The 25,437-nt window shown below is 49.4% G+C and overlaps 1 protein-coding gene across 4 annotated transcripts in view; it reads left to right on the top strand.

Annotated features, from left to right (window-relative positions):
* Positions 1–25,437, top strand: part of babam2 (BRISC and BRCA1 A complex member 2) — a 374,337-nt gene that overhangs the window by 284,818 nt on the left and 64,082 nt on the right. For all 4 annotated transcript variants that reach the window (XM_072500140.1, XM_072500137.1, XM_072500138.1 and 1 more), the window contains exon 8: positions 2,936–3,035. In XM_072500140.1, coding sequence (XP_072356241.1) covers positions 2,936–3,035 — 100 coding nt within the window. The remainder of the gene's footprint in view (positions 1–2,935; positions 3,036–25,437) is intronic.

Here is a 25,437-nt window from a genome sequence, read left to right as displayed (position 1 = left end):
ACGGGCCGATTAACAGATGTTTGTGTACCTGAGAAGTTTGAAGGCGGAGGTGATCTTTTTGCAGGAGATGCACCTCCAGGTGAAGGACCAGGTTAGGAAGGGATGGGTGGGACAAGTATTTCACTCGGGGTTTGACTCGAAGTCGCGGGGAGTAGCCATTTTGTTGAACAAGAAGTGCGGGACCTTGGCGGGGGGGGGGGGGGAGAGATATGTGATAGTGAGTGAGGTGCTGGAGGGGACACAGGTGGTGCTGGTCAACGTATATGCACCAAATTGGTATGATGTGGGGTTTGCTGAGACCTGGATACGCACCAGTTGGTTTTGGGTGGAGATTTTAATTGTGTGATGGAACCAAGGGGGGAAACAGGTCGAGCCCCAAGTCAATGGGAAGGGTGAGGATGGTAAAGGAGTTGGGAGGGTTTATGGAGCATAATGGAATGGTTGATCCGTGGAGGTTTAAGAACCGGGGAGGTACTCCTTCTTCACAGACGTGTATAAGGTTTATTCAAGAATTGATTTCTTTGTGGTGAGCCAAGCGGTGTTGTTGGGGGTGGATGCAGGGATTGTGATATCCGATCATGCGCCGCACTAGCTGGAGATGAGGCTTAGTGCGAGGCAGGTAGCACGGTAGCACAATGGATAGCACTGTGGCTTCACAGCGCCAGGGTCCCAGGTTCGATTCCCTGCTGGGTCACTGTCTGTGCGGAGTCTGCACGTTCTCCCCCTGTCTGTGTGGGTTTCCTCCAGGTGCTCCGGTTTCCTCCCACAGTCCAAAGACGTGCAGGTTGGGTGGATTGGCCATGATAAATTGCCTTTAGTAACCAAAAAAAGGTTAGGAGGGGCTATTGGGTTACGGGGATAGGGTGGAAGTGAGGGATTAAGTGGGTTGATGCAGACTCGATGGGCCGAATGGCCTCCTTCTGCACTGTATGTTGGTGGATGAGGGGTTGTGAAGAGGTGAGATCGGCAATCGGGGAGTACGTGGAGATTAATCAGAATGGGGAAGTGGCTGTGTTCTGGGAGCAGTTGAAGGCAGTGGTCCGAGGGGGTTCAAGGCACACAGGGGCAGGAGGAGGAGGGAGGAGCATGGACGGTTGTTAGATGAGATAGTCGAGGTGGACACTAAGGAGTTGTTGGCGGAGAAGTTGGAGGGGCAGTTCGATAGGTTATCGATGGGAGGGGCGGTGGGGCTGCTACGGAGGTTGAACATTGATGATAGTGGGCGGGATTCTCCTGAAATTGGTGGGATGGCCCGCCACCAAGAACGGCGCGAACCACTGCGGCGTCCGGCCAACCAGCCTTCTGGGGGCTAGGATGGGGCCGGAGGGGTTGGGGCCAACCGGCGCCGAAGGGCCAGTGCGATTTGGCGCATGCGCAGAACCGCCGGCATGGGTTTGCGCATGCGCAGACCAGCCAGTGTGGGTTTGAGCATGCGCAGACCAGCCGGTGTGTTGCCTGCGCAGGCGCAGGGGGGTTCTTCTCCGCGCCGGCCTCTGTAGGGCTCCGCTATGGAAGGAAGCAGTGCCCCCACGGTACAGGCCCGCCCGCAGATCGATGGGCCCTGATCGCGGGCCAGGCCACCATGGGGGCCCCCCCCCAGGACCAGATCCCCCCGCGTCCCCCCGAGGACTTCAGTAGCCGGCCTACAAGCCAGGTCCCCCCCGAGGACTTCAGTAGCCGGCCTACAAGCCAGGTCCCGCCGTGATGGACCATGTCCATTTCACGCCGGCGGGACTGGCCAAAACCCGGGCGGTTGCTCGGCCCTTCAGGGCCCGGAGAATTGCCGGGGGGGCCATTGCCAATGGCCCCGACCGGCGCAGCGTGATCCCTGCCCCTGCCCGAAAACCGGCGCCGGAGAATACGGCAGTCGGCGCGGGGCGGGATTCACGCTGCCCCCCCCGCCCCTGAGGATTCTCCGATCCGGCGGGGGGTTGGAGAAGCCCTCCCAGTATTCTTAAATAAGGTGATGTGAGTTTGCTTCATTTAAAACTCATTTGTTTGTTAACTTGCAGATGCTTGGGGAGAGCTGTGGGTTTTCTGCCTTTGGCTCTATAGCAGCTAACTTTCATAGTTTTTCACATACATTGTTTAATCACGGTACTTTTTTGCCTTTGTTTTGTGTTCCCTCATCTTCTTTAGGCATTTTTCCTCGAAAATCTGGGGATTTCTTTCCATTTTGCTGCTCATAATTTATCGGGTGGTGGTTTTTGTTTCTTCAGTTCTCAGTTTCAATTTCCAGTGCTCGAATTGAGCAGAATTGTGACAACTTCGAGTTGAATATTTTGATTTAAAAGAATGAAATTCTGTACTTTTAAAAAAAAAACATTTGTATTCAATTTTACTGTTACAAAGCTTCACCTGTGTGACATTCTACCTTTACCAAAACATCATTTAGAATAAAGGGAAGAGTTTTTAATCTCATTCAAATAAATAGGTCATAATCTAGGTTTACCAAACAAAATTAAAATGTGGAAGCTATGTACATGTCCCAATTACTCAGCAGGTAAATGTATTCAGTAGAGCTGCAGTTGTTATAAAGATATAAAACACATTCTCAAAGTTGTTAAAAATGACTACCTCTTGACGACAAAAGGTACTTTGAAGGGCTAGTCTTAATGAGCTGGAAGAAATACTGGCTATAAACAGGCAAAAAATATGAGCACCTATGTTACTTGTTACATCACATTGTGAAAGTCTACCAGCGTCAGGGACATTTGAGTCGATATAACTTTGATTATAGCTGGCTACTTTTACTTCGGACTCAGTTCAGAGTCGAACCACTTGCAGAACAATCAAGTTTTGGTTTCATTTGGGATGAACGATCCATAATTTTGGATTTGTTTGTGCTGACTTTTTACATGAGTTATTCCACAATGAGATGCTGTGTTTATTTTTAAATTTTCATTTAAATAAATTTTTTCTTATCCCTATACAGTGCGCTTGGTGGGACCTCTGCTCTCCATATCCCACCTTTTCCAAGTGGTGGTTGTCTCATTGATTATGTGCCGCAAGTTTGCCAATTACTCACCAATAAGGTAACACGAAGAAAAACAAAATTCAGTTCATAATTCAATTGTATAGAACCTTGGTTAGGCAGCACCTGGAATAATGCGTGCAGTTTTACTTTAGAATCAAGGTGTACAAGATTGAGGGGCATGGACAGGGTGGATAGGGAGCAGCTGTTGCCTTTAGTTGAAGGGTCAGTTACGAGGGGACACGAGTTCAAGGTGAGGGCAAGAAGATTTGAGGGAAAACCTTTTTACTCAGAGGGTGGTGACGGTCTGGAATGCACTGCCTGGGAGGGTGGTGGAGGCGGGTTGCCTCACATCCTTTAAAAGTACCTGGATGAGCACTTGGAATGTCATAATATTCAAGGCTATGGGGCAAGTGCTGGAAAATGGGATTCGGTAGGCAGGTCAGGTGTTTTACATGCTCAATGGGCCGAAGGATTCTACGAAGGATATTATTTCCATGAAGGGAGTACAGTGATAGTTCACCAGATTTCTTCGCAGGATGTGGGACTGTCCTATGAAGTGAGATTGGGGAAGTTACACCTGTATTCTCTCGCGTTTCGAAGAATGAGGGGTGATCTAATTTAAATTTATGAAATACTTAAAGGGCTAGACAGGGTAGATGCAAGTAAGATGCGTGGAGAGTCTAGAATAAGGGGCAAGCCACTTAGGATTGAGATGAAAAGAAAGGCTTTATTCAGGGCTGTGAATCTTGGAAATCCTGTACCGCAGAGGGCTGTGGAAGCTCTGTCATTGAGTATGTTTAAAGTAGAGATTGACAGATTTCTAAATACCAATGACATGAAGAGATATAGGAATAGTTTGGAGGAAAAGAAATAGAAGTGGATGAACAGCCATGATCTTATGGAATGGCGGAGTAGGCTTGAGGGGCTGAATGACCTATTCCTGTTCCTATGTATTCTCTATGTTCGAAGGTATGCAGTAGAAAGTGTTTAGACATGCAGTTGGAACTCGCTCCTACACGAGGCTGAAAAGTTCAAGAAGAAGTCAAGGAAGAATTGCTTAAGCTTTTCATAAGCTGTTGGCTTTTCTGTGATATAGTCTTAGTTAGAAATTTAATTTCTCCCTTTAAATCTATTTCATTAAGCAAATCAGTGATAGTTACTTGTATCCATACTCTTGTAGTTTTTTTTTAAAGTGTATTTTATTACAAACATATTTAGAAGTACAAAAAATTAATTAAAAAACATTACCCACATTTCACAGTTTGTGCCTGTTTTTCCCCTTTTCACCCCCCCCCCCCGCCTCCCGGCATTCCGTCACAATTCCTCAAACATTGTCATGAACAGTTCCCACCGTGTCTCAAAGCCCTCCGCAGATCCCCTCAATTCGAACTTGATCTTTTCCAGCCAGAGGAAATCATACAGGTCCCCAGGCCAGGCTGCCACATCCGACAGCCGTTCCAACAGAATCCTTCAGCGGGCAATTAGAAAGGCAAAGGCCACAATATCAGCCCTCTTCCCCTCCATCAGCTTTGGCATTTCCAATACCCCAAAAATCGCCACCATCGGATCCGGCCAGGCCTCTGCCCCCATAATCGTCGATAGCATCCCGAACACCACCTCCCAGAAACTCTCCAACTTCTCCCAGCCCCAGAACATATGCGCGCTGGCCCTCGCCCACACTTCTCATACTCATTTGCCACCCCCTGGAAGAACCCACTCATCCTCGCCCGAATCATATGCATCCCATGCACCATGTTAAATTGAATCAAACATGGAGATCGAATTTACCCTACGCATTGCCTCATTCCACAGTCCCCATCTTATCTTCCCCCCGCCCCCCTCCACCCAAGTTGCTCCTCCCATTTTTTCTTAATCCTCACCACCTGTGCTCCCACAGCCACCCATTTATATCACCAGTGCTACCCTCCACCGCCACATCCGGAGCAGCAGCCGCTCCAACAAGGTGTTCTCCGTCAGTTTGGGAAACCCTCTCCATTCCTTCCGTGCAAAGTCCCTTACGAGCATAAACCTGCACTCACTTCCCTTCAGCTCTACCCTCTTCTGCAGCTGTCCCAGAACTGCAAACCTCTCCTCCAGATATAGATCCCGCTCTCTCACCAGCCCCACCTCCCTCCAGTTTCTATATATGCCATCTGTCTCCCCTGGCTTAAACGCATGGTTCCCACACAACAGTGTCAGCACCGACATCCCCTCCACTCTAAAGTGTCTCCTCAACTGGTTCCACACCCAGATTGTGTACTGCACCACCGTGTACCTCCCCGGTGCCAGCGGAAGCAACGCTGTCACCATGGCCCTCAGGCTGGACCCTCTACAGGATGACTCCTCCACCCTAACCTACTCTAAGCCCTCTCCTTCCCACCACCGCCTCACCTCCGCATCGCCATCCAATAGTAATGAAACAGGTTTGGTAGCACCAGCCCCCCTCTCTGCCTCTATAACAGGACCCTTTTCACTCTAGGTCCCTTCCCCGCCCATATAAATTCCTGAATCGCTACATCCAGTTTCCGGAAAAAGGCCTTCGGGATGAAGATCGGGAGGGTCAGGAATACAAACAGGAACCTTGGCAGAATGTTCATTTTAATCACCTGGACCCTCCCTGCCAATGTCAGGTGTAACGTATCCCATCTCCTAAAGTCATCTCTCACCTCCACTAATGTTGTCAGGTTCCACTTGTGCATCGTCACCTGGACCCCCAGGTACCTGAACCTGTCCCTGGCTACCCTAAATGGCAACGGCCCCATATTGGCTTCCCGACCTCCCGCATTCACAGGAAGCACCTCACTCTTTCCGACATACAACATAACCCGAGAAGGCCCAAACCCCTCTAATGTCCATAATTCTCCCATACTCTCCAATGGGTCCAACACAAACAGCAGCAGATCATCTGTGTACAGCGACACCTGGTTGTCCCTACTCCCCCTCACAATCCCATGCCACTCCACTAGCCCCCTAAGGGCCACCACCAAGGGCTCTATCGCCAGCGCGAACAGCGACGGCGGACATTCCTGCCTTGTTCCCCGTGCAAACGGAAACTCCGTGAACTCGTTTCATTTGCCCGTATACTCACCACCAAGGCCATATACAACAGACGCACCCACGCCACTAACTTCGGGCCAAACCCGAACCTTCCCAGAAGGTCAAACAGGTACTGCTACTCCACCCAGTCAAAAGCCTTTTCCACATCCATAGAAACCATCACCTCCTGTACATGCCCCTTCAATGGGGTCATGATCATATTTAATAGCCTCCTGATGTTACTGGAAAGTTGCCTGCCCTTTACGAAACCGTTTGGTCCTCTGCAACCACCCCCAGAACATATCCTTCCATCCTCCTGATTTATTATGTTGTAGGTGTAACATAAGCGGCTTCCTTGTGGTGCACTTGACAAAGGGAGGTTCCGACGTGGAGATAACTTCAACACGTTTATTAAACTATTTACACTTCTATTACTCGGGTTCGACACTACTGCTCATCCTCCGATAGCTGCCCAGACTGACCAACCAGTTGCTGCAATCCACGTGGTGGGAGTGATATTGAATTAACCCTGTGTCTCTACTCACTGACTGTCTCCATTGGAAAGAGGCAGATCACGTGTGTGGTGTCCTTTATATATGGGTTGGTGTAATGCCCTCCTGTGGTGGTGTCTCCTCTGTGTGTATCGTGAATGTCCATTGGTCGTGTCCTGTCTAACGGATCTATTGGTTGGGTGTGTGTGTTTGATGTCTCTGTAGTATCTAGCTAGCCTACATGCATTTACATTGATGCACATCACCACATCCCCCCTTTTTTATATGTTACATATTTTCTGTACACTTTGAGAAAACTGAACAAAAAACAGGTAGATAGGTTAAGGTATATACAAGTCTTGGGAACAGTGATTAAACAATAAGTCCAAATCATTCGTGCGAGTCCAAAAACCATCAATCATCATAGTCAAATGTCTCTCTTGGTTATGAATGCCATCACCGTCCATGTGCCACAGGAACCAAGAAGTGGTCAAATCAATTTGCTGTCTGATTTGGAGTCCCTTTCTTTTTCAATGTTTGTGATGGTGCTGTCGGATGGCATCTTGTAGCTGATAAGGTGTTGACGTTGAAGAGGTACCATCAACAGTATCATTCGAGGTCATGGATGTGCCATATGTTGAAGTTGGATAAGACTGTACATACTGGTTCTGGCCACATGCTGTGCAGGAAGGGTGATCCTGCTGAGAACCGTTGAAGTCGAATTGGAAACAGAATTGCTGCTCTCATAAATACCTGGTGATGGTGTGAAACTAGAACTTTGCATCTGATAGGAATATGCCATCTGGCCAGGCTGGGGTGCAGCAAATCCTGGGCTGTAACTAAGGCATCCAATCTGTAGTGCAGATTGTGCTTGCGGTAGTCCTCCTTCGGTCTTGATGCCATTAGTGCGCAATCCGTGGTGCTGGCCTGTTTGAGAATATGCTGCATAAACTGCTGGCTGCTGCATGCCTGAATACTGGGTTTGTCCAGCATTAGCTGTCATTGGCTGCACTGCTGGTGTGGAAAAAATGTGTGGATACAGCTGTGGTGAATATTGGTGTATTCCTCTTGGACTGTAGCCGCTGCTTGTTATTACTGACCCAGTGTAATTGTTAAGTGATCCATCTCCTGTCGTTGTGGCATCTGCTGTTACCCTGAGCGTGCCATCACTGAGGTTGCGGCACTCCCTGTCTGGAGTAAAGTCCGGCTTACATGAATCAGAGTCGACGTTTGGTTGCTCCCCATCTGGAGCCTGGTCTGTTTTAACTGAGTCAGTGTTGGTTTGTTGATGCTCCCCGTCCGGAGTCTCAGCAGGTTCACTGGAGTCAGCTGAGATTTCTTGAAGCTGCACGTCTGGAGTCGGAACATGCAGGAATGCATTGACTTGTGGAGAGGTTCGAGCGAATGAGGGTGGAAGTATCATGGTGTCATCGGAACCACCAGTGGTCTCACTGTGATCGTCGAGTGCCTCTGTACACACAAGCTGAGGTCTGTCACTTTGCACATCTTGCATGGGAAGTGGGATGCTGTCGTCACTCGGCTCACATACCATGGGTAGAGCCTCAGTAGCTGCTTGTTGTTCACTTGGGTTGGGTAAATTGTCAGAGTCTTCATCTGGTGGCGCAAACAATGTGGGTGGACTATCATTGCCTTGCTGTTGTCTTTCATTTGGGCTTGGACTGTCGTCGTTGCTTTGTTCTTCACTGTAGCATGATAGACCGTCATGGTCGTCCTGCTGTGCACTGGAGCGTGGTAGACTGTCATAGTCTTCTTGCTGTTTACTTGAGCATGGCAGAATTGCATCGCCTGCCGCTAGTTGGTCAGAGGAGGTTGCTAGACCCTCATGGTCTTGTTCCTGCAAGGACTGCGCGTCCGAGTTTTGCGTTGCTTCTATCGTGGAGGCTGTCCACGAGCTCGCTGCGGAGGCTTGTGACACTGGAGTCACGTCTTCTGTGTGCAAGGACTGTGCTCTGGAGTCTTGCGTTTCTTCTATCGTGGAGTCTGTCCACGAGCTCGCTGTGGAGGCTTGTGACACTGGAGTCACTTCTTGTTCATGCAAGGACTGCGGTGTAGCGTCGGGAACCCTGAGTGGTGCATGGACCACGCTCTGTGTGGAAGCAGGCCGCTCTCTGTGGGCTTGTACCGCTCTCTGTCTCTTGATTTCAAGCTGCAGCATCATCCTGCACTCACGCGTTGGGATGTCATATCTGCTGGGCTGAAGATCCTCAAATCTGAAGAATTCGTCATCGGGGTCGTCAATGTGCAACACGTCTAGTTGCGGTTCGGATTTGGTACTGGGGTAGCCTCCCAAGGTGAAAGGTTCTTCTGTGTCGTTGTCTTCTAGGACCATACCATCACTGTTTGCGTCGGAGCTGGTATTGGGCTCGCGAGGTCCAGAGAAAATGTAACGGTCGGTTTTGAAGTGTTCAAGGTCGGAATCATCAGTTTGGACATGGGTAACTGCTTGTTGCAGGGTCCTTAGGAGGTTAATTTCATTTCCTGGTTCAATTTGAGGCATTGTGCTGTCATTCCAGGTCAAGGAAGGTGATTTACGGCTTTAATAGATTTTTTTCTTTGATTTGGGACGTTTCCCCTTTAAATGGGCATGGTCCGGGGCCTCTGATGTCATGACGCATGTGACATCATACGTAGGAAGCGTTTTCGCTGTTCTGTACCGGGGGCCGTTTTCGTGATTGCACATGCCTGGCGTCTCGTGCATGCGCAAACGGACCTTCACGTTCTGTGCGTTTCTCGCGCAACTGCACAAGTGCAGTCCCTTTAGAAGGATGGCCGCCGATCAAAATTGTTCTCTGCTCCGGGATCTCGGCCTCGTGGTGAGTACTGGCGCTTCTTTTACCTTTTCTTGCTGGTTGGAGTGTGTTTTCCTCACAGTATTTGCCGAATTTGTCCAGGACTGCCTGGAAGTCGCTCCTGTTTTGCCCTTTGGGGAACTTGAATTTTTTAAAGATTTCTTCTGCTCTGAAACCGGTTTTGGTGAGCAGAAGCTCTGTCTTTCCAGCATCGGCCACATCTGCAAGGTCGGCTGCTACCAGGAAGATTTCAAACATTTGCCAGAATACCCGCCAGTTTTCGCGGAGATCGCCGTGGCACTGGAGCTGCTGCGGAACCGGATCTCAAACATCTTGCCTAGGTATCGTTGCTGGTTGTCACTGTATGCTGAGATATGGCTCTATGGATTGAAACAGTTCACTGCTGGTACCATGATTTGTTCTGTTGTAGGTGTAACGTAAGCGGCTTCCTTGTGATGCACTTGACAAAGGAAGGTTCAGACGTGGAGATAACTTCAACACGTTTATTAAACTATTTACACTTTGGACAAGTGCGCTAGATGCACGGGAGGACCAGCGAAACCATGTTCACATGTTTTCGGCATGTCCTAAGCTTAGGGGTACTGGGAAGGGTTTGCGGGAATCATGTCCCAGGTGCTGAAAACAAGGGTGGTGATGAGTCCAGGGGTGGCAATTTTCGGGGTTTCGGAAGACCCAGGAGTCCAGGGGGAGAAAGAGGCAGATGTTCTGGCCTTTGCTTCCCTAATAGCCCGGCGGCGGATACTGCTGACATGGAGGGACTCAAAACCCCCGAAGACCGAACTATGGCTTTCGGACATGTCAAGTTTTCTGAGTATGGAAAAAATTAAGTTCGCCTTGAGGGGATCTGTACTGGGGTTCGCCCGAAGGTGGCAACCATTCATCGACCTCTTCGCGGGAGAGTGAACGTCAGCAGGGGGGGGGGGATTAGGGTAGAGTAGGAGGGATAAATAGGTGGGTAGTGTCGAGGGGAGAGGAACGGGCATGTGCAGTATGGTTTGATTGAAGTGGTGGTTTTATATTGATGGTTTTATAATGATGTTTGCACATTTCATAGATTTTTCATAGAATTTACAGTGCAGAAGGAGGCCATTCGGCCCATCGAGTCTGCACCGGCTCTTGGAAAGAGCACCCTACCCAAGGTCTACACCTCCACCATATCCCCATACCCCAGTAACCCCAACCAACACTAAGGGCAATTTTGGACACTAAGGGCAATTTATCATGGCCAATCCACCTAACCTGCACATCTTTGGACTGTGGGAGGAAACCGGAGCACCCGGAGGAAACCCACGCACACACTGGGAGGATGTGCAGACTCCGCACAGACAGTGACCCAAGCCGGAATCGAACCTGGGACCCTGGAGCGTGAAGCAATTGTGCTACCCACAATGCTACCGTGCTGCCCAAATTTCTGTTAACTGTAACTGTTTACAATGCCAAAAAAAAACTCAATAAAATTGTTTGTTAAAAAAAAAACTATTTACACTTCTATTACTCGGGTTCGACACTACTGCTAATCCTATTATAGCTACCCAGACTGACTAACCAGTTGATGCAATCCACGTGGTGGGAGTGATATTGAATCAACCCTGTGTCTCTACTCACTGACTGTCTCCACTGGAAAGAGGCAGATCATGTGTGTGGTGTCCTTTATATATGGGTTGGTGTAATGCCCTCCTGTGGTGGTGTCACCTCTGTGTGTATCGTGAATGTCCATTGGTCGAGTCCTGTCTATTTATCTATTGGTTGAGTGTGTGTGTGTGTGATGTCTCTATAGTGTCTAGTGTCTCGCTAGCCTACATGCATTTACATTGATGCACATCACCACACCTCCCTGCCACTAACTTGGACAACACTTTGACATCCGTGTTTAGCAGTGAAATGGGCCTATGTGGCCCACACTCCAACAGGTCCTTCCCCTTCTTCAGGATTAGCGTGCTCAATGCCTGGGTCAGTGTCTCCAGTAGCTCCCCCTTCTTCAGTGCCTCGCTAAACATCCCCAGCAAATGTAGTGCAAACTCCATCACAAACTCTTTATAGAGCCCCGCCGGGTAGCCGTCTGGCCCCGGGGCCTTCCCCAACTTAATCCCTTTTATACTATTCATCACCTCTCCCAGCCCTAGCAGTTCCTCCAGCGCCTGCCTCCTCTCCTCATCCAGCCTTGGGAATTCCAGCTCCACCAAAAACGGCCCCATAGCCCCTACTTCACCACCGGCCCGGCCCTATATAGCGTCTTGTAATACTCCCTAAACAACTTGTTAATCTTCCCTGGCTCTGACACTACCTCTCCCTTCCCTGTCCGCACCCTTAGAATTTCCCTGGACGAGGCATGCCTCCGTAGTTGATGGGCTAGCATGCGGCTCGCCTTCTCTTCATATTCATACTGCATCCTCCATAACTGCCCCACTGCCTTCCCTGTCGTCAAACTGCCCAGTAACCTCTTTCTCTCCACCAATTCCTGCTTGGTAGGGGCATTCGAATACTTCCTGTCCACCTCGATCATCTCGTCCAACAATCGTCCATACTCCCCCCTCCTCCTCCTGTCCCTGTGCACCTTGAACGAAATAACGTTCCCCCGACCCACCTCCTTCAACGTCTCCCAAAATGTGACCGCTAATATCTCCCCATTGTGATTCACCTCCACATAGTCTCTGAGGGCAGCGTTAGCACAGTGGTTAGCACAGTTGTTTCTCAGCTCCAGTGTCCTACATTCCATTCCCGTCTTGGGTCACTCTCTGTACGGAGACTACACGTTCTCCCCGTGTCTGTGAGGGTTTCCTCCGGTGTGGGTTTAAGTGGGGTGCTCTTTTCAAGAGTTAGTGCAGACTTGATGGGCTGAACGGCCTCCTTCTGCACTGTAAATTCTATGATTCTATGATCACCGACTGCACCTTCTCACAAAACCCCTTGTCCGCCAAAAGCCCAGAATCCAACTTCCATCCCAGCCTCTGCTCTTGTCTCGAGCTAGGTCTAACCTCCAGCCAGTGCGGCACATGGTCTGAGATCACAATCCCCACCACCCCCACCAACACAAATAGGCTCACTACGAAAAATTCAATTCTAGAGTATACCTTGAAACGTGTGAGAAGAAGGAACACTCCCTCTTCCCCCAGGTTCCTAAACCTCCACTGATCCAGAATTCCCATCCTTTCCATATCCCCTCCCAACTCCTTTGCCATCCTTTTCATTGAGGTGTATTTCCCCTCTATGTTAGACCTACCAAAATGCATTACCTCACATTTGTCTGGATTAATCTCCATTTTGCCATTTCTCTGCCCAAGTCTCCAACCTATCTATGCCCTTTCCATTCCATCCCTCCGTCCTTCCCCCTCCTCCTGTTCCCTTCCCTCCCTCCCCCCTCCTTCCTTCCCTTTCTTTCCCTTTTCTCCCCTTCCCTCCCAACCCATCCCCTTCTCTCCTCTCCTCCTACCTCTCCCCTCTCCACTCTCTCCGATCTCCCCTCCCCCATCTTTCCCTCTTCCCCATTTGCCATTTGCGATTTCTCTGCCCAAGTCTCCAATCTATCTATGTCTTGCTGTATCCTCTGACAATCCTCAACACTATGTGCCACTCCACCAACCTTGGTGTGATCCACAAATTTACTAATCAGAGCAGCTACATTTTCCTCCAAATCGTTTATGTACACTGCAAACAGAGGCCCAAGCACAGATCCCGTGGAACACCACTATTCAAAACCTTCAATTCAGAAAAACACCCTTCTACTGCTACCCTTTGTCTTCTGTAACCAAGCCCAGTTCTGTATCCATCTTGCTACCTCACCTCTAATTCGTGTGACTTCACCTTTTGTAACAGCCTCTCATGAGGCATTTTGTCAAAGGCTTTACTGAAGTCCATGTAAACAACATCCACAGCGCTCCCCTCAATCATCTTTGTCACCTCCTCAAAAACTCGATCAAGTTAGTGAGGCAGGTAGACTTCCGGTGGCGTGGGCAAGCAGGGCGGCCGCAGCAACAAGAGCTCCCGCCGGTGGCCGCGATTCGCGGAAATCCCCGAGTCCGCACCCCCCCCCCCCCCCGACTATCGTAGGCCTTTGGGGCCGCCACGAGCAGCCAGCGGGGCCGGTTTAAAAACCGGCGAAGAACCCCGCGCGGGTGTCGGGCGGCGGGGGGCTGATGCGCCGGGCCCGGCGCGGCAGGTCAGAGTAGCGGGGGTGGAGCTACGAGGAGGCCGAGGCGGCAGGCCCGAGGCCAGGGCACCATGTAGGGAGGGTGCTCCACGTCGGATGGCTCCCACCTACGAAGAAGAAAGAAGGTTGAAGCCTGGTCCCAGGTGAATGCAGAGGAGAAAGAAAGAAGATTTAAGGAAATTTGGTGAAAGATTATTTTTTTTTTCTCCCCCAGTTTTTTTTTTCAAAAATGAAGAATGTCAGATTGATGAAGGGCAGGAGGATGAAGGGGAAGAGAGGAGAAAGGAAAGAAGATAAAAAACAATAAGCCGCTAAAGGGTGCGAAGAGCAGCGTCGAATAAAGGAGGAAACGCGGGTTCGCCGCCGAAGGAGAAGACGAGCAAAAGTGTTGACAGGATGGTGGAAGCCGAACTGCAAGGCGGGGCAGCACGACTTACGGTGGAGAAGATGACCGAGGTGATGGCGGTGGAGCTGGAAAAACATTTGGTGAGGCACTTGGAGGCCTTGAGGAAAGAGATGGCAGTCGTGTTGAGGTCATGGGTGGAGGAGGCAATCGGCCCGATGAGGGTGGGGGCGGCAAAGGCATAGGCCGAGGTGACAGAGCAGGGCGAGAAGATGAAGGAGGTGGAGGAGGCCGTGAGACGACACAGCGACCAGGTCACCTCGATGGGGGACGAGCTGCGGAGGGTGGTGGAGGTTAACAGAGGACTCTGAGCAAAGCTGGAAGACTTGGAAAACCGCTCAAGGCGGCACAATTTGAGAATTGTGGGCTTGCCCGAAGGGACAGAGGGCCCAAGGCCAACGGAATACTTTGCTAAGAAGTTGGCGGAGCTGATGGGGGAGGGTGAAAGCCCCACCCTGTACGAGCTAGACCGAGCTCATCAGTCATTAAAGCCGGAGCCCAAAGTGAACGAGCCGCCAAGGGCAGTAATTATCTGCTTCCATAAGTTTTGCATGAAGGAGAAAGTATTAAGCTGGGCGAAGCAGGAGCGTGAGGTGCTGTGGGATGGTACTGCAGTTCGGATCTACCAGGACTTGACGGTGGAGTTGGCAAAAAGACGAGCGGCGTTTGGGCGAGTGAAGGCGGCTTTGTACAAGAAGGGGGTGCGATTTGGTGTGGTGTACCTGGCAAAGTTGAGAGTAACATATAACGCCAAAGACTTTTATTTTGAGACAGCGGAGGCGGCTGAGGCGTTCATGAGGACAGAAGGCTTGGGACAGACGTGAAGAGCGGAACTGGAAGAGAGACTGTGGACTGTGTTTGAGCGGCTGGAATATGTCCAAATGTTACAACTTTCTTTTTACTGATTTGTATTGAAATTTACTTCTCTTTGCATTGTTACAGAGTTCAAGTTAATGGCGTTCTGTGTTGCGACGGTTAAATGTTATGTTAGTGAATTGTAGGGGTTGGATTATTAGGTTTGTTTCTTTCTCTGGGACTGGGTGGAAGGGGACGAGAGGTCCTGGCGGGGGGAACCACCCGTGCTAGCTAACTAAAGTCAGTTAGTGAACGGGGGTGAGGTGAGAGGCGGACTGTGGACGTTGGAGCCTGGATAGCAGGCTTCAATGGGCCTACGAGGTGAGCAAGAGGGGGTGGAGGGATGGATGTTGGGGGATGTTTTTTTAGGGGGGGGGGAAGGGGTTCGATGTTAACAATGGACAGGGGCGGGTCAGGCTTATGGGGCAGGGCCCGGTGGGATGGTGATGGTGGATAAGAAAGGTGGGGGGGGGGGGGGGGGGGAGAGACCCCCAGTAAGGATAATCACATGGAACGTGAGAGGGCTAGGAGTTCCGGTCAAGAGGTCAAGGGTGCTTGCACATCTTAAAAGTTTGAAAGCCGATGTAGCAATGCTGCAGGAGACTCACTTGAGGGTGAAGGACCAGGTGAGACTTGAAAAGGGCTAGGTTAGCCAAGTGTTTCACTCCGGATTTGATGGAAGGGCTCGAGGGCTAGCGGTGCTGGTCAGCAAAAGGGTACACTTCCAGATGGAGAAGGTGGTGGCAGATCAGGGGGGTAGATATATGATTGTGACAGGGGCACTGGAGGGGAGATTAGTGGCGCTGTTAAGTGTATACGGTCCCAATTGAAACAATGTGGGTTTCGTGAGGAAGGTGTTTGGGGCTATTCCCGACTTGGACACGCATGAGCTGATTGTGGGGGGGGACTGGAACTTGGTGCAGGAGCCAAGGTTGGACAGATTATGGCCGCGCTCGCTGGTCCCATCAGGGGGGGCGAAGGCGCTGGCTGGGCTAAGGGTGGAAATGGGAGGGGTGGACCCTTGGAGGTTCCTGCACCCAAGGGAACGGGAGTATTCGTTTTTCTCAGTGGTCCATAAGGTATACTCGTGGATCGACTTTTTTGTGGTGGAGAAGGCTTTACTGGCTGGAGTCAAGGCGTCGGAATACTCTGCAATTGCAGTGTCAGATCACGCTCCACATTGGGTGGATATGGTGCTGGAGAAGGGGGCAGCGCAGAGACCGGGGTGAAAACTGGATGTGGGGCTTTTGGGGAACCAAGTGTTCTGTGAGAAAATTGAAAAGGTAATTAAGGAATATGTAGGTTTCAATTGTACGGGTGAGGTGTTGAAGGCAGTCGTCTAAAGGAGGCTCTAAAGGTGGTGGTGAGAGGTGAGGTAATTTTGTTTAAGGCCAGGGTGGATAAAGAGGAGAGGTTGGAGCGGCAGAGGGTAATAGATGAGATGTTGGTGGTAAATAGGAGGCATGCAGAGGATGGGGACCCGGCGAAACTGGAAAGGAGGAAGGAACTACAGGCGAGCTTCGACCGACTGTCCACCAGGAAGGCGGTACGCCAACTGAGACGAGCAAGGGGTGCAGTTTATGAACATGGAGATAAGGCGTTAGCAGGTCAGCTCCAGAGGGAGGCAGCGGTAAAGGAAATTCTTCAGGTGAAGGATAGGGCAGGGAAGTTGGTGGTGGCCCCAGTGCTGATTAACAAGGTTTTTGAGGAGTTTTATGAGAGGCTATACAAGTCAGAGCCACTCGGGGGAGACCGTGAGATGCAGGAATTTCTAGATGGGTTGGAGTACCCAAGGCTAGGGGAGGGGGACAGAGCTACATTAGAAGGAGCAATCGTGGAGCAGGAGATAAAGGATGCGATTGGGAGGATGCAGTCGGGGAAGGTGGCAGGGCCGGATGGGTTTCCGGTGAAATATTATAAAAAATTTAAGGATAGGTTGGCACCCCTGATGGTGGGGATGTTTGAGGAGGCGATAGGGAAGGGGGTGTTGCCGCAAACCTTGGGGCAGGCATCGATTTCCCTGTTACTAAAAAAAAATAAGGATCCGACGGTGTGTGGGTCGTATCGGCCCATATCACTTCTGAATGTGGACGTAAAAGTGTTGGCGAAGGTACTGGCGGGCAGGCTGGAGGAGTGCCTTCCGAAGGTAATAGGGGAGGATCAGACAGGGTTCGTGAAAGTGAGGCAGCTGTTTTCAAACATTAGGAGGGATTTGAACGTTGTTATGGCACCGGCGGAAAGAAAAGAAACAGGTAGTTGTGGCATTGGACGCCGAGAAGGCATTTGATCGGGTAGAATGGGGGTACCTGATGGCAGGGCTGGAGCGGTTTAGGATTGGTCCAAGGTTTGTGAACTGGGTAAAGCTATTATATAAGGAACCGAAGGCGAGTGTCCGCACAAATAATATCAGTTTGAGATACTTTTCTCTCCACCGTGGGACGAGACAAGGATGTCCTATGTCCCCCCTGCTGTTTGCACTTGCGATTGAGCCATTGGCCATCGCATTGAGAAGTTCGGGAGCATGGAAAGGAATAGTGCGTGGGGGGGGGGGGGGGGGTGGGGGGGGGGGGAATAGAGCATAGGGTGTCCTTATATGCCGACGACTTGCTGCTGTATGTGTCGAAGCCGAGTGCGTCAATAGGAGGAATATTGGAGCTACTGCGGGTATTTGGGTCTTTCTCGGGGTACAAGTTGCACCTGGACAAGAGTGAGTACTTTGTGGTGTCTCGGCCGGGGGTGGGGGCAGGGGTGGGGGGGGCTGCCATTCCGTAGAGCAGGGACTCATTTTAGGTATCTGGGGGTGCAGGTTGCCCGGGAGTGGGGGAGGCTTCGCAGGTACAACATCACTAGTTTGGTGGGGAGAGTGAAAGCCGATCTGGCAAGGTGGGATGGCCTTCCTGTCACTGGCGGGTCGTGTACAGGCGGTTAAAATTAATGTGTTGCCGCGATTCCTGTTTATTTTTCAATGCCTACCGATTTTCCTGCCAAAGTCTTTTTTCAGGGAGATTGAGGGAAGGATTACCTCATTCATATGGGGAGGGAAGGTGGCCAGAGTGAGAAAGGTGCTGCTACAGAGGGGAAGGCAGGCAGGGGGTTTGGGTCTCCCGAACCTGTTGTACTACTACTAGGCGGCGAACGTGGAGAAAGTGCGGACCTGGGTCAGAGGGGTTGATTCTCAGTGGGTCAGAATGGAGGAGAGTTTGTGCAGGGGGTCGGGGCTGAAGACACTTGCAACAGCCCGCTCCCGATAGCTCCGGGGAAATATTCAGGGAGTCTGGTAATAATAGCTTCATTGAAAATCTGGAGGCAGTTTCACCAACACTTCGGGTTGGGTTTAGGGTCAAGGGAAATGCCGATTCGGGGGAACCACAGATTTGAGGGGAGGTGGGATGGAAGTTTTCAGAAATGGGAAGAGAAGGGGATTAAGACGCTGAAAGATTTGTTCCTTCGGGGTCGGTTTGCAAGACTGAGGGAGCTGGAAGCGAAGTATGGGCTGGAGCATGGAGAAGTGTTTAGGTACATGCAGGTTCGGGATTTTGCCAGGAAGGAGATACAGAGCTTCCCAGAGGAACCGGCCTCCACATTGCTGGAGGAGGTGTTGATGACAAGGGGACTGGAGAAGGGGGCAGTGTCAGCGGTGTACGGAGCTATTCTGGAAGAGGATAAGGTACCACTGGAAGGGATCAAAGCAAAGTGGGAGGAAGAGCTGGGAGAGGTTATAGGTTATAGAGGAGGGGGTCTGGTGTGAGGTGCTCCGGAGAGTGAATGCCTCCACCTCATGTGCGAGGTTGGGGCTGATACAGCTGAAGGTGGTATATAGAGCGCACCTCACGAGGGCGAGATGAGCCAATTTTTTGAAGGAGTAGAGGATGTGTGTGAGCGTTGCAGGGCGGGGGGAGGGGCGCGAATCGCGTTCATATGTTTTGGTCCTGTCCAAAGCTAGGGGAGTACTGGAAGGAGGTGTTTCGGGTAATTTCCAAGGTGGTGCGTGTGAAACTGGACCCGGGTCCCCAGGAGGCCATATTCGGGGTGTCGGACCAGCCAGGGTTGGAAACGGGAGCGGAGGCAGATATCATAGCCTTCGCCTCGTTGATCGCCCAAAGGCGGATCCTGCTGGAATGGAGAGCAGCCTCTCCACCCAGTGCCCTGGCGTGGCGGGGGGACCTGTTGGAATACTTGACCCTTGAGAAGGTTAAGTTCGAACTGAGGGGAAGCTCGGAGGGGTTCTACAAGTCATGGGCGCCATTTATTATGCACTTTCAAGAACTGGATAACATCGAACATTAGTTGGGGGGATGGGTGGGGGGGAAGGGGGGCTGTGTAGATTAAGGGTGACTGCGGGTAATCCCTGATTCCTTTTTGTCATTTGTTTATGTAAACATGCGGGCTGATGTTTGGGGGTTGGTGGGCGGATGGGATCGTTGTTATTATGGGGAATGACATATCTTGCTGATTATTGTTTATTGTTGATGGGTGTAAATGTGGGAGAAAATGTGAAAAAGGAGAATAAAAATATATTTTTTTTTTGAAAAAGTTAGTGAGGCACGATCTTCCCTTCACAAAGCCATGCTATCCATTGCTAATGAGCCCATTTGTTTCCAAATGGGTATATATCCTGTCCCTGAGAATTCTCTCCAATAATTTACTTCTACCGACATGAGGCTCACCAGCCTATAGTTTCCTGGATTATCCCAGCGGTACCACATTAGCTATTCTCCATTCCTCTGGAATGTAGCCAATGAGGGAAAAAAGATGTCAGTCAAGGCCCCAGCAATTTCCTCTCTTGCTTCCCTCAGCATTCTGGGGTAAATCCCACCTGGCCCAGGAGACTTATCTATCTTAATGTCTTTTAAAACACCCAATACTTCCTCCTTTTTAATGTCAACATGACCCAGACTGTCCACACACCCTACCCAAGAATCATCTTCCACAAAGTCCTTTTCTTTGGTGAACACTGATGCAAAGTACTCATTTAGTACCTCACCCATTTCCTCTGGCTCAACACATGTATTCCCCCCACCCACTGTCCTTAAGTGGTCCAGTCCTTTCCCTGGCCACCCTCTTGGTTTTACAAATGAATAAAAAGCTTTGGGATTCACCTTAATCCTACTTGCCAAGGACATCTCATGACCCCTCCTAGCCCTCCTAATTTCCCGTTTAAGTACCTTCCTACTTTCTTCATACTCTTCAAGGATTTTGACTGTCCCCACCCTTCTAGACCGTACAAAAGCCTCCTTTTCCTTTTTGACAAGGCTCACAATATCCCTCGTTATCCAAGGCTCCCTAAATTTCCCATACTTATCCTTCAATCTCTCGGGAACATGACTTTCCTGAATCCTGATCAACTGTCGCTTGAAAGACTCCACATGTCCAATGTTGATTTCCCCTCCAACAGCCGCACCCAATCCAAATACTTAAATTCCTGTTTAATGTTATTGTAATTTGCCTTGCCTCAGTTTAGCACCTTAACATGAGGGTTACCCTCATCCCTATCCAAAAGTACCCTAGAACATAGAGAATTTTGGTCACTACTCCCAAATGGTTCCCCTGCTGAAACCTCAACACCTGTCCAGGCTCATTCCCCAACACCAGGTCCAGAACTGCCCCTTCCCGAGTTGGACTATCTACCTATTGCATCAAGAAGCCTTCCTGAATACACCTTACAAACTCTGCCCCATCCAAGCCCGTCGCACTAAGTGAGTCCCAGTCAATATAGGGGAAGTTAAAATCCCCTACCACAACAACCCTGTTACTTTTGCACCTATCCGAAATATCTCTACCTATCTGCTCCTCTGTCTCTCGCTGGCAGTTGGCGGCCTGTAATAAACCCCCAACATTATCCCCTTCCTGTTTCTGAGCTCTAACCAGATTGTCTCATTGTAAGAGCAGTCCGAGGTGTCCTCCCGCAGTACGGCTATAATATTCTCCTTAACCAATAATGCTACTCCCCACCCCTTTTACATACCCCTCTATCTCTCCTGAAGCATCTATATCCTCCAATGTTCAGCTTTCAATCCTGCCCTTCGTTTAACCCTTTGTTTCTGTGATAGCCACAACATCATAGTTCCAAGTACTAATAAGTGCTCCACGTTCAACTGTCTTAACTACTGGACTTCTGGCATTGAAACAAATATACTTCAAATCACTGCATTTGAGCAGACAGGGTGATGTTGTTCTATTGGAACAATGTTCTAGGGGGTGCTTTTGCTAACACTGTTGGGAAGGTTTTAAACTAATGTGGCAGGGGGATGGGAACCAGATTAGGAAGTTAGAGGTCAGTAAAGAGGCAGCAACTAAAGCCAGTAAGGTACTAGATAATAAACTCAATGTGACTAAGGGAAAGAGTAGACAGGGAAGAGATGATGAACGCAAAGGGAAAGGTGGTCTGAGGTGCATTTGTTTAAATGCGAGAAGTGTAGCAGGTAAGGCAGATGAACTTGGGGCTTGGATTAGTACCTGGGAATATGATATTGGTATTACGGAGACTTGGTTGAGGGAAGGGCAAGACTGGCAACTAAATATCTCAGGGTATAGATGCTTCAGGAGGGATAGAGAGGGAGGTAAAAGGGGTGGAGGTGTTGCATTACTGGTCAGAGGTGATATCACAGCTATGATTAAGGAGGGCTCGATGGAGGATTCGAGCACTGAGGCAATATGGGTAGAGCTAAGAAATAGGAAGGGTGCAGTAACATTGTTGGGACTTTACTACAGACCTCCCAAAAGCGAGCGTGAAGTAGAGGTACAACTTTGTAGACAGATTATAGAAAAATGTAGGAGCAATAGGGTGGTCGTGTTGGGAGATTTTAACTTCCCCAACATTGAATGGGACTCATGTAGTGTTGGAGGTGTAAATGGAGCAGAATTTGTAAGGAGCATCCAGGAGAGTATTTTAGAGCAGTATGTAAATAGTCCAATCCGGGAAGGGGCCATACTGGACCTGGTATTGGGGAATGATCCCGGCCAGGTGGTTGAAGTTTTAAGTCGGTGATTACTTTGGGAATAGCGATCACAATTCCGTAAGTTTTAGAAGACTCATGGACAAAGACGAGAGTGGTCCCAAAGAAAGAGTGCTAAATTGGGGAAAGGCCAAGTATAACAAAATTTGGCAGGAGCTAGGGAATGTGGATTGAGAGCAGCTCTTTAAGGGTAAATCCACATTTGAAATGTGGGAGTCTTTTAAGGAAAGGTTGATTAGAGTGCAGGACAGACATGTCCCTGTGAAAATGAGGGATAGAAATGGCAAGATTAGGGAACCATGGATGACGGGTGGAATTGTGAGACTAGCTAAAATGAAAAAGGAAGCATACATAAGATCGAGGCGACTTAAATCTGATGAAGCTTTGGAGGAATATCGGGAGAGTAGACAACTCTCAAACGCGCAATAAAGAGGGCTAAAAGGAGTCAAGAAATATCTTTGGCTAACAGGGTTAAGGAAAATCCCAAAGCCTTTAATTCGTATATAAGGAGCAAGAGGGTAACTAGAGAAAGGATTGGCCCACTCAAAGACAAAAGAGGGAATTTATGCGCGGAGTCAGAGGAAATGGGTGAGATTCTTAATGATTACTTTGTATCGGTATTCACCAAGGAGAGGGACATGACGGATGTTGAGGCTAGGGATGGATGTTTAAATATTCTACGTCAAGTCGGCATAAGGAAGGAGGAAGTTTTGGGTATTCCAAAAGGCATTAAGGTGGACAAGTCCCCAGGTCCGGATGGGATCTATCCCAGGTTACTGAGGGAAGCGGGGGACGAAATAGCTGGGGCCTTAACAGATATCTTTGCAGCATCCTTGAGCACGGGTGAGGTCCCGGAGGACTGGAGAATTGCTAATGTTGTCCCTTTGTTTAAGAAGGGTAGCAGGGATAATCATGGGAATTATAGACCTGTTTAAACTAGTTCAGCAGGGGCTTGGGAACCTGAATTGTAGCTCCAGTATACAGGAGGTTGAGAGTAGTGAGGTCACGAGTAAGGTTTCAAAGTTGCAGGACTGTACCGGCAGGCAGGAAGGTGGTTTAAAATGTGTCTTCTTCAATGCCAGGAGCATCCGGAATAAGGTGGGTGAACTTGCGGCATGGGTTGGTATCTGGGTCTTCGATGTTGTGACCATTTCAGAGACATGGATAGAGCAGGGACAGGAATGGTTGTTGCAGGTGCCGGGATTTAGATATTTCAGTAAGCTCAGGGAAGGTGGCAAAAGAGGGGGAGGGGTGGCATTGTTAGTCAAGGACAGTATTACAGTGGCAGAAAGAACGTTTGATGAGGACTCGTCGACTGAGGTAGTACGGGCTGAGGTTAGAGACAGAAAAGGAGAGGTCACCATGTTAGGGGTTTTCTATAGGCCTCCGAAAAGTTCCAGAGATGTAGAGGAAAGGATTGCAAAGATGATTCTGGATAGCAGCGAAAGCAACAGGGTAGTTGTTATGGGGGACTTTAACTTTCCAAATATTGACTGGAAATGCTATAGTTCGGGTCCTTTCGATGGGTCTGTTTTTGTCCAATGTGTGCAGGAGGGTATCCTGACACAGTATGTAGATAGGCCAACGAGAGGCGAGGCCATATTGGATTTGGTACTGGGTAATGAACCAGGGCGGGTGTTAGATTTGGAGGTAGGTGATCACTTTGGTGATAGTGACCACAATTCGATTACGTTTACTTTAGTGATGGAAAGGGATAGGTATTTACTGCAGGGCAAGAGTTATATCTGGGGAAAGGCAATTATGATGCGATGAGGCATGACTTAGGATGCATCGGATGGAGAGCAAAACTGCAGGGGATGGGCACAATGGAAATGTGTAGCTTTTTCAAGGAACAGCTACTGCGTGTCCTTGATGATGTACCTGTCAGGCAGGGAGGAAGTGGTCGAGCAAGCGAACCGTGGTTTACTAAAGCAGTCGAAACACTTGTCAAGAGGAAGAAGGAGGCTTATGAGATATGAAGGTCAGTTAGGGCGCTCGAGAATTACAAGTTAGCTAGGAAGGACCTAAAGAGAGAGCTAAGAAGAGCCAGGAGGGGACATGAGAAGTCTTTGGCAGGTAGGATCAAGGATAGCCCTCAAGCTTTCTATAGATATGTCAGGAATAAACGAATGACTAGGGTAAGAGTAGGGCCAGTCAAGGACAGTGGTAGGAAGTTGTGCCTGGAGTCCGAGGAGATAGGAGAGGTGCTAAATGAATATTTTTCATCAGTATTCACACAGGAAAAAGACAATGTTGTCGAGGAGAATACGGAGATTTGGGCTACTAGACTAGAAGGGCTTGAGGTTCATAAGGAGGAGGTGTTAGCAATTCTGGCATTGAAGAAGACACATTTTAAACCACCTGGAAAAGTGAAAATAGATAAGTCCCCTGGGCCGGATGGGATTTATCCTCGGATTCTCTGGGAAGCTACGGAGGAGATTGCTGGGCCTTTGGCTTTGATCTTTAAGTCATCTTTGTCTACTGGAATAGTGCCTGACTGGAGGAAAGCAAATGTTGTCGCCTTGTTCAAGAAGGGTAGTAGAGACAACCCTGGTAACTATAGACCAGTGAGCCTTACTTCTGTTGTGGGCAAAATCTTGGAAAGGTTTATAAGAGATAGGATGTATAATCATCTAGAAAGGAATAATTTGATTAGAGATAGTCAACACGGTTTTGTGAAGGGTAGATCGTGCCTCACAAACCTTATAGAGTTCTTTGAGAAGGTGACCAAACAGGTGGATGAGGGTAAAGCAGTTGATGTGGTGTATATGGATTTCAGTAAAGCGTTTGATAAGGTTCCCCACGGTAGGCTACTGCAGAAAATACGGAGGCATGGGATTCATGGTGATTTAGCGGTTTGGATCAGAAATTGGCTGGCTGCAAGAAGACAAAGGGTGGTGGTTGATGGGAAATGTTCAGACTGGAGTCCAGTTACTAGTGGTGTACCACAAGGATCTGTTTTGGGACCACTGCTGTTTGTCATTTTTATAAGTGACCTGGAGGAGGGCGTAGAAGGATGGGTGAGTAAATTTGCAGATGATACTAAAGTTGGTGGAGTTGTGGACAGTGAGGAAGGATGTTACAAGTTACAGAGGGACATAGATAAGCTGCAGTGCTGGGCTGGGAGGTGGCAAATGAAGTTTAATGCAGAAAAGTGTGAGGTGATTCATTTTGGAAGGAATAACAGGAAGAATAACGGGAGTACTGGGCTAATGGTAAGATTCTTGGCAGTGTGGATGAGCAGAGAGATCTCGGTGTCCATGTTCATAGATCCCTGAAAGTTGCCACCCAGGTTGAGAGGGTTGTTAAGAAGGTGTACGGTGTGTTAGCTTTTATTGGTAGAGGGATTGAGTTTCGGAGCCATGAGGTAATGTTGCAGCTGTACAAAACTCTGGTGCGGCCTCATTTGAAGTATTGTGTGCAATTCTGGTCGCCGCATTATAGGAAGGATGTGGAAGCATTGGAAAGGGTGAATGTTGCCTGGTACGGAGGGAAGATCTTATGAGGAAAGGCTGAGGGACTTGAGGCTGTTTTCGTTAGAGAGAAGAGGTTAAGAGGTGACTTAATTGAGGCATACAAGATGATCAGAGGATTAGATAGGGTGGACAGTGAGAGCCTTTTTCCTCGGATGGTGATGTCTTGCACGAGGGGACATAGCTTTAAATTGCGGGGAGATAGATGTAAGACAGATGTCAGAGGTAGGTTCTTTACTCAGAGAGTAGTAAGGGCGTGGAATGCCCT

This window comes from Scyliorhinus torazame, chromosome 4 (assembly GCF_047496885.1).
Source record: "Scyliorhinus torazame isolate Kashiwa2021f chromosome 4, sScyTor2.1, whole genome shotgun sequence".
NCBI lineage: Eukaryota > Metazoa > Chordata > Chondrichthyes > Carcharhiniformes > Scyliorhinidae > Scyliorhinus > Scyliorhinus torazame.
This window is presented reverse-complemented; position numbering and strand designations above follow the sequence as displayed.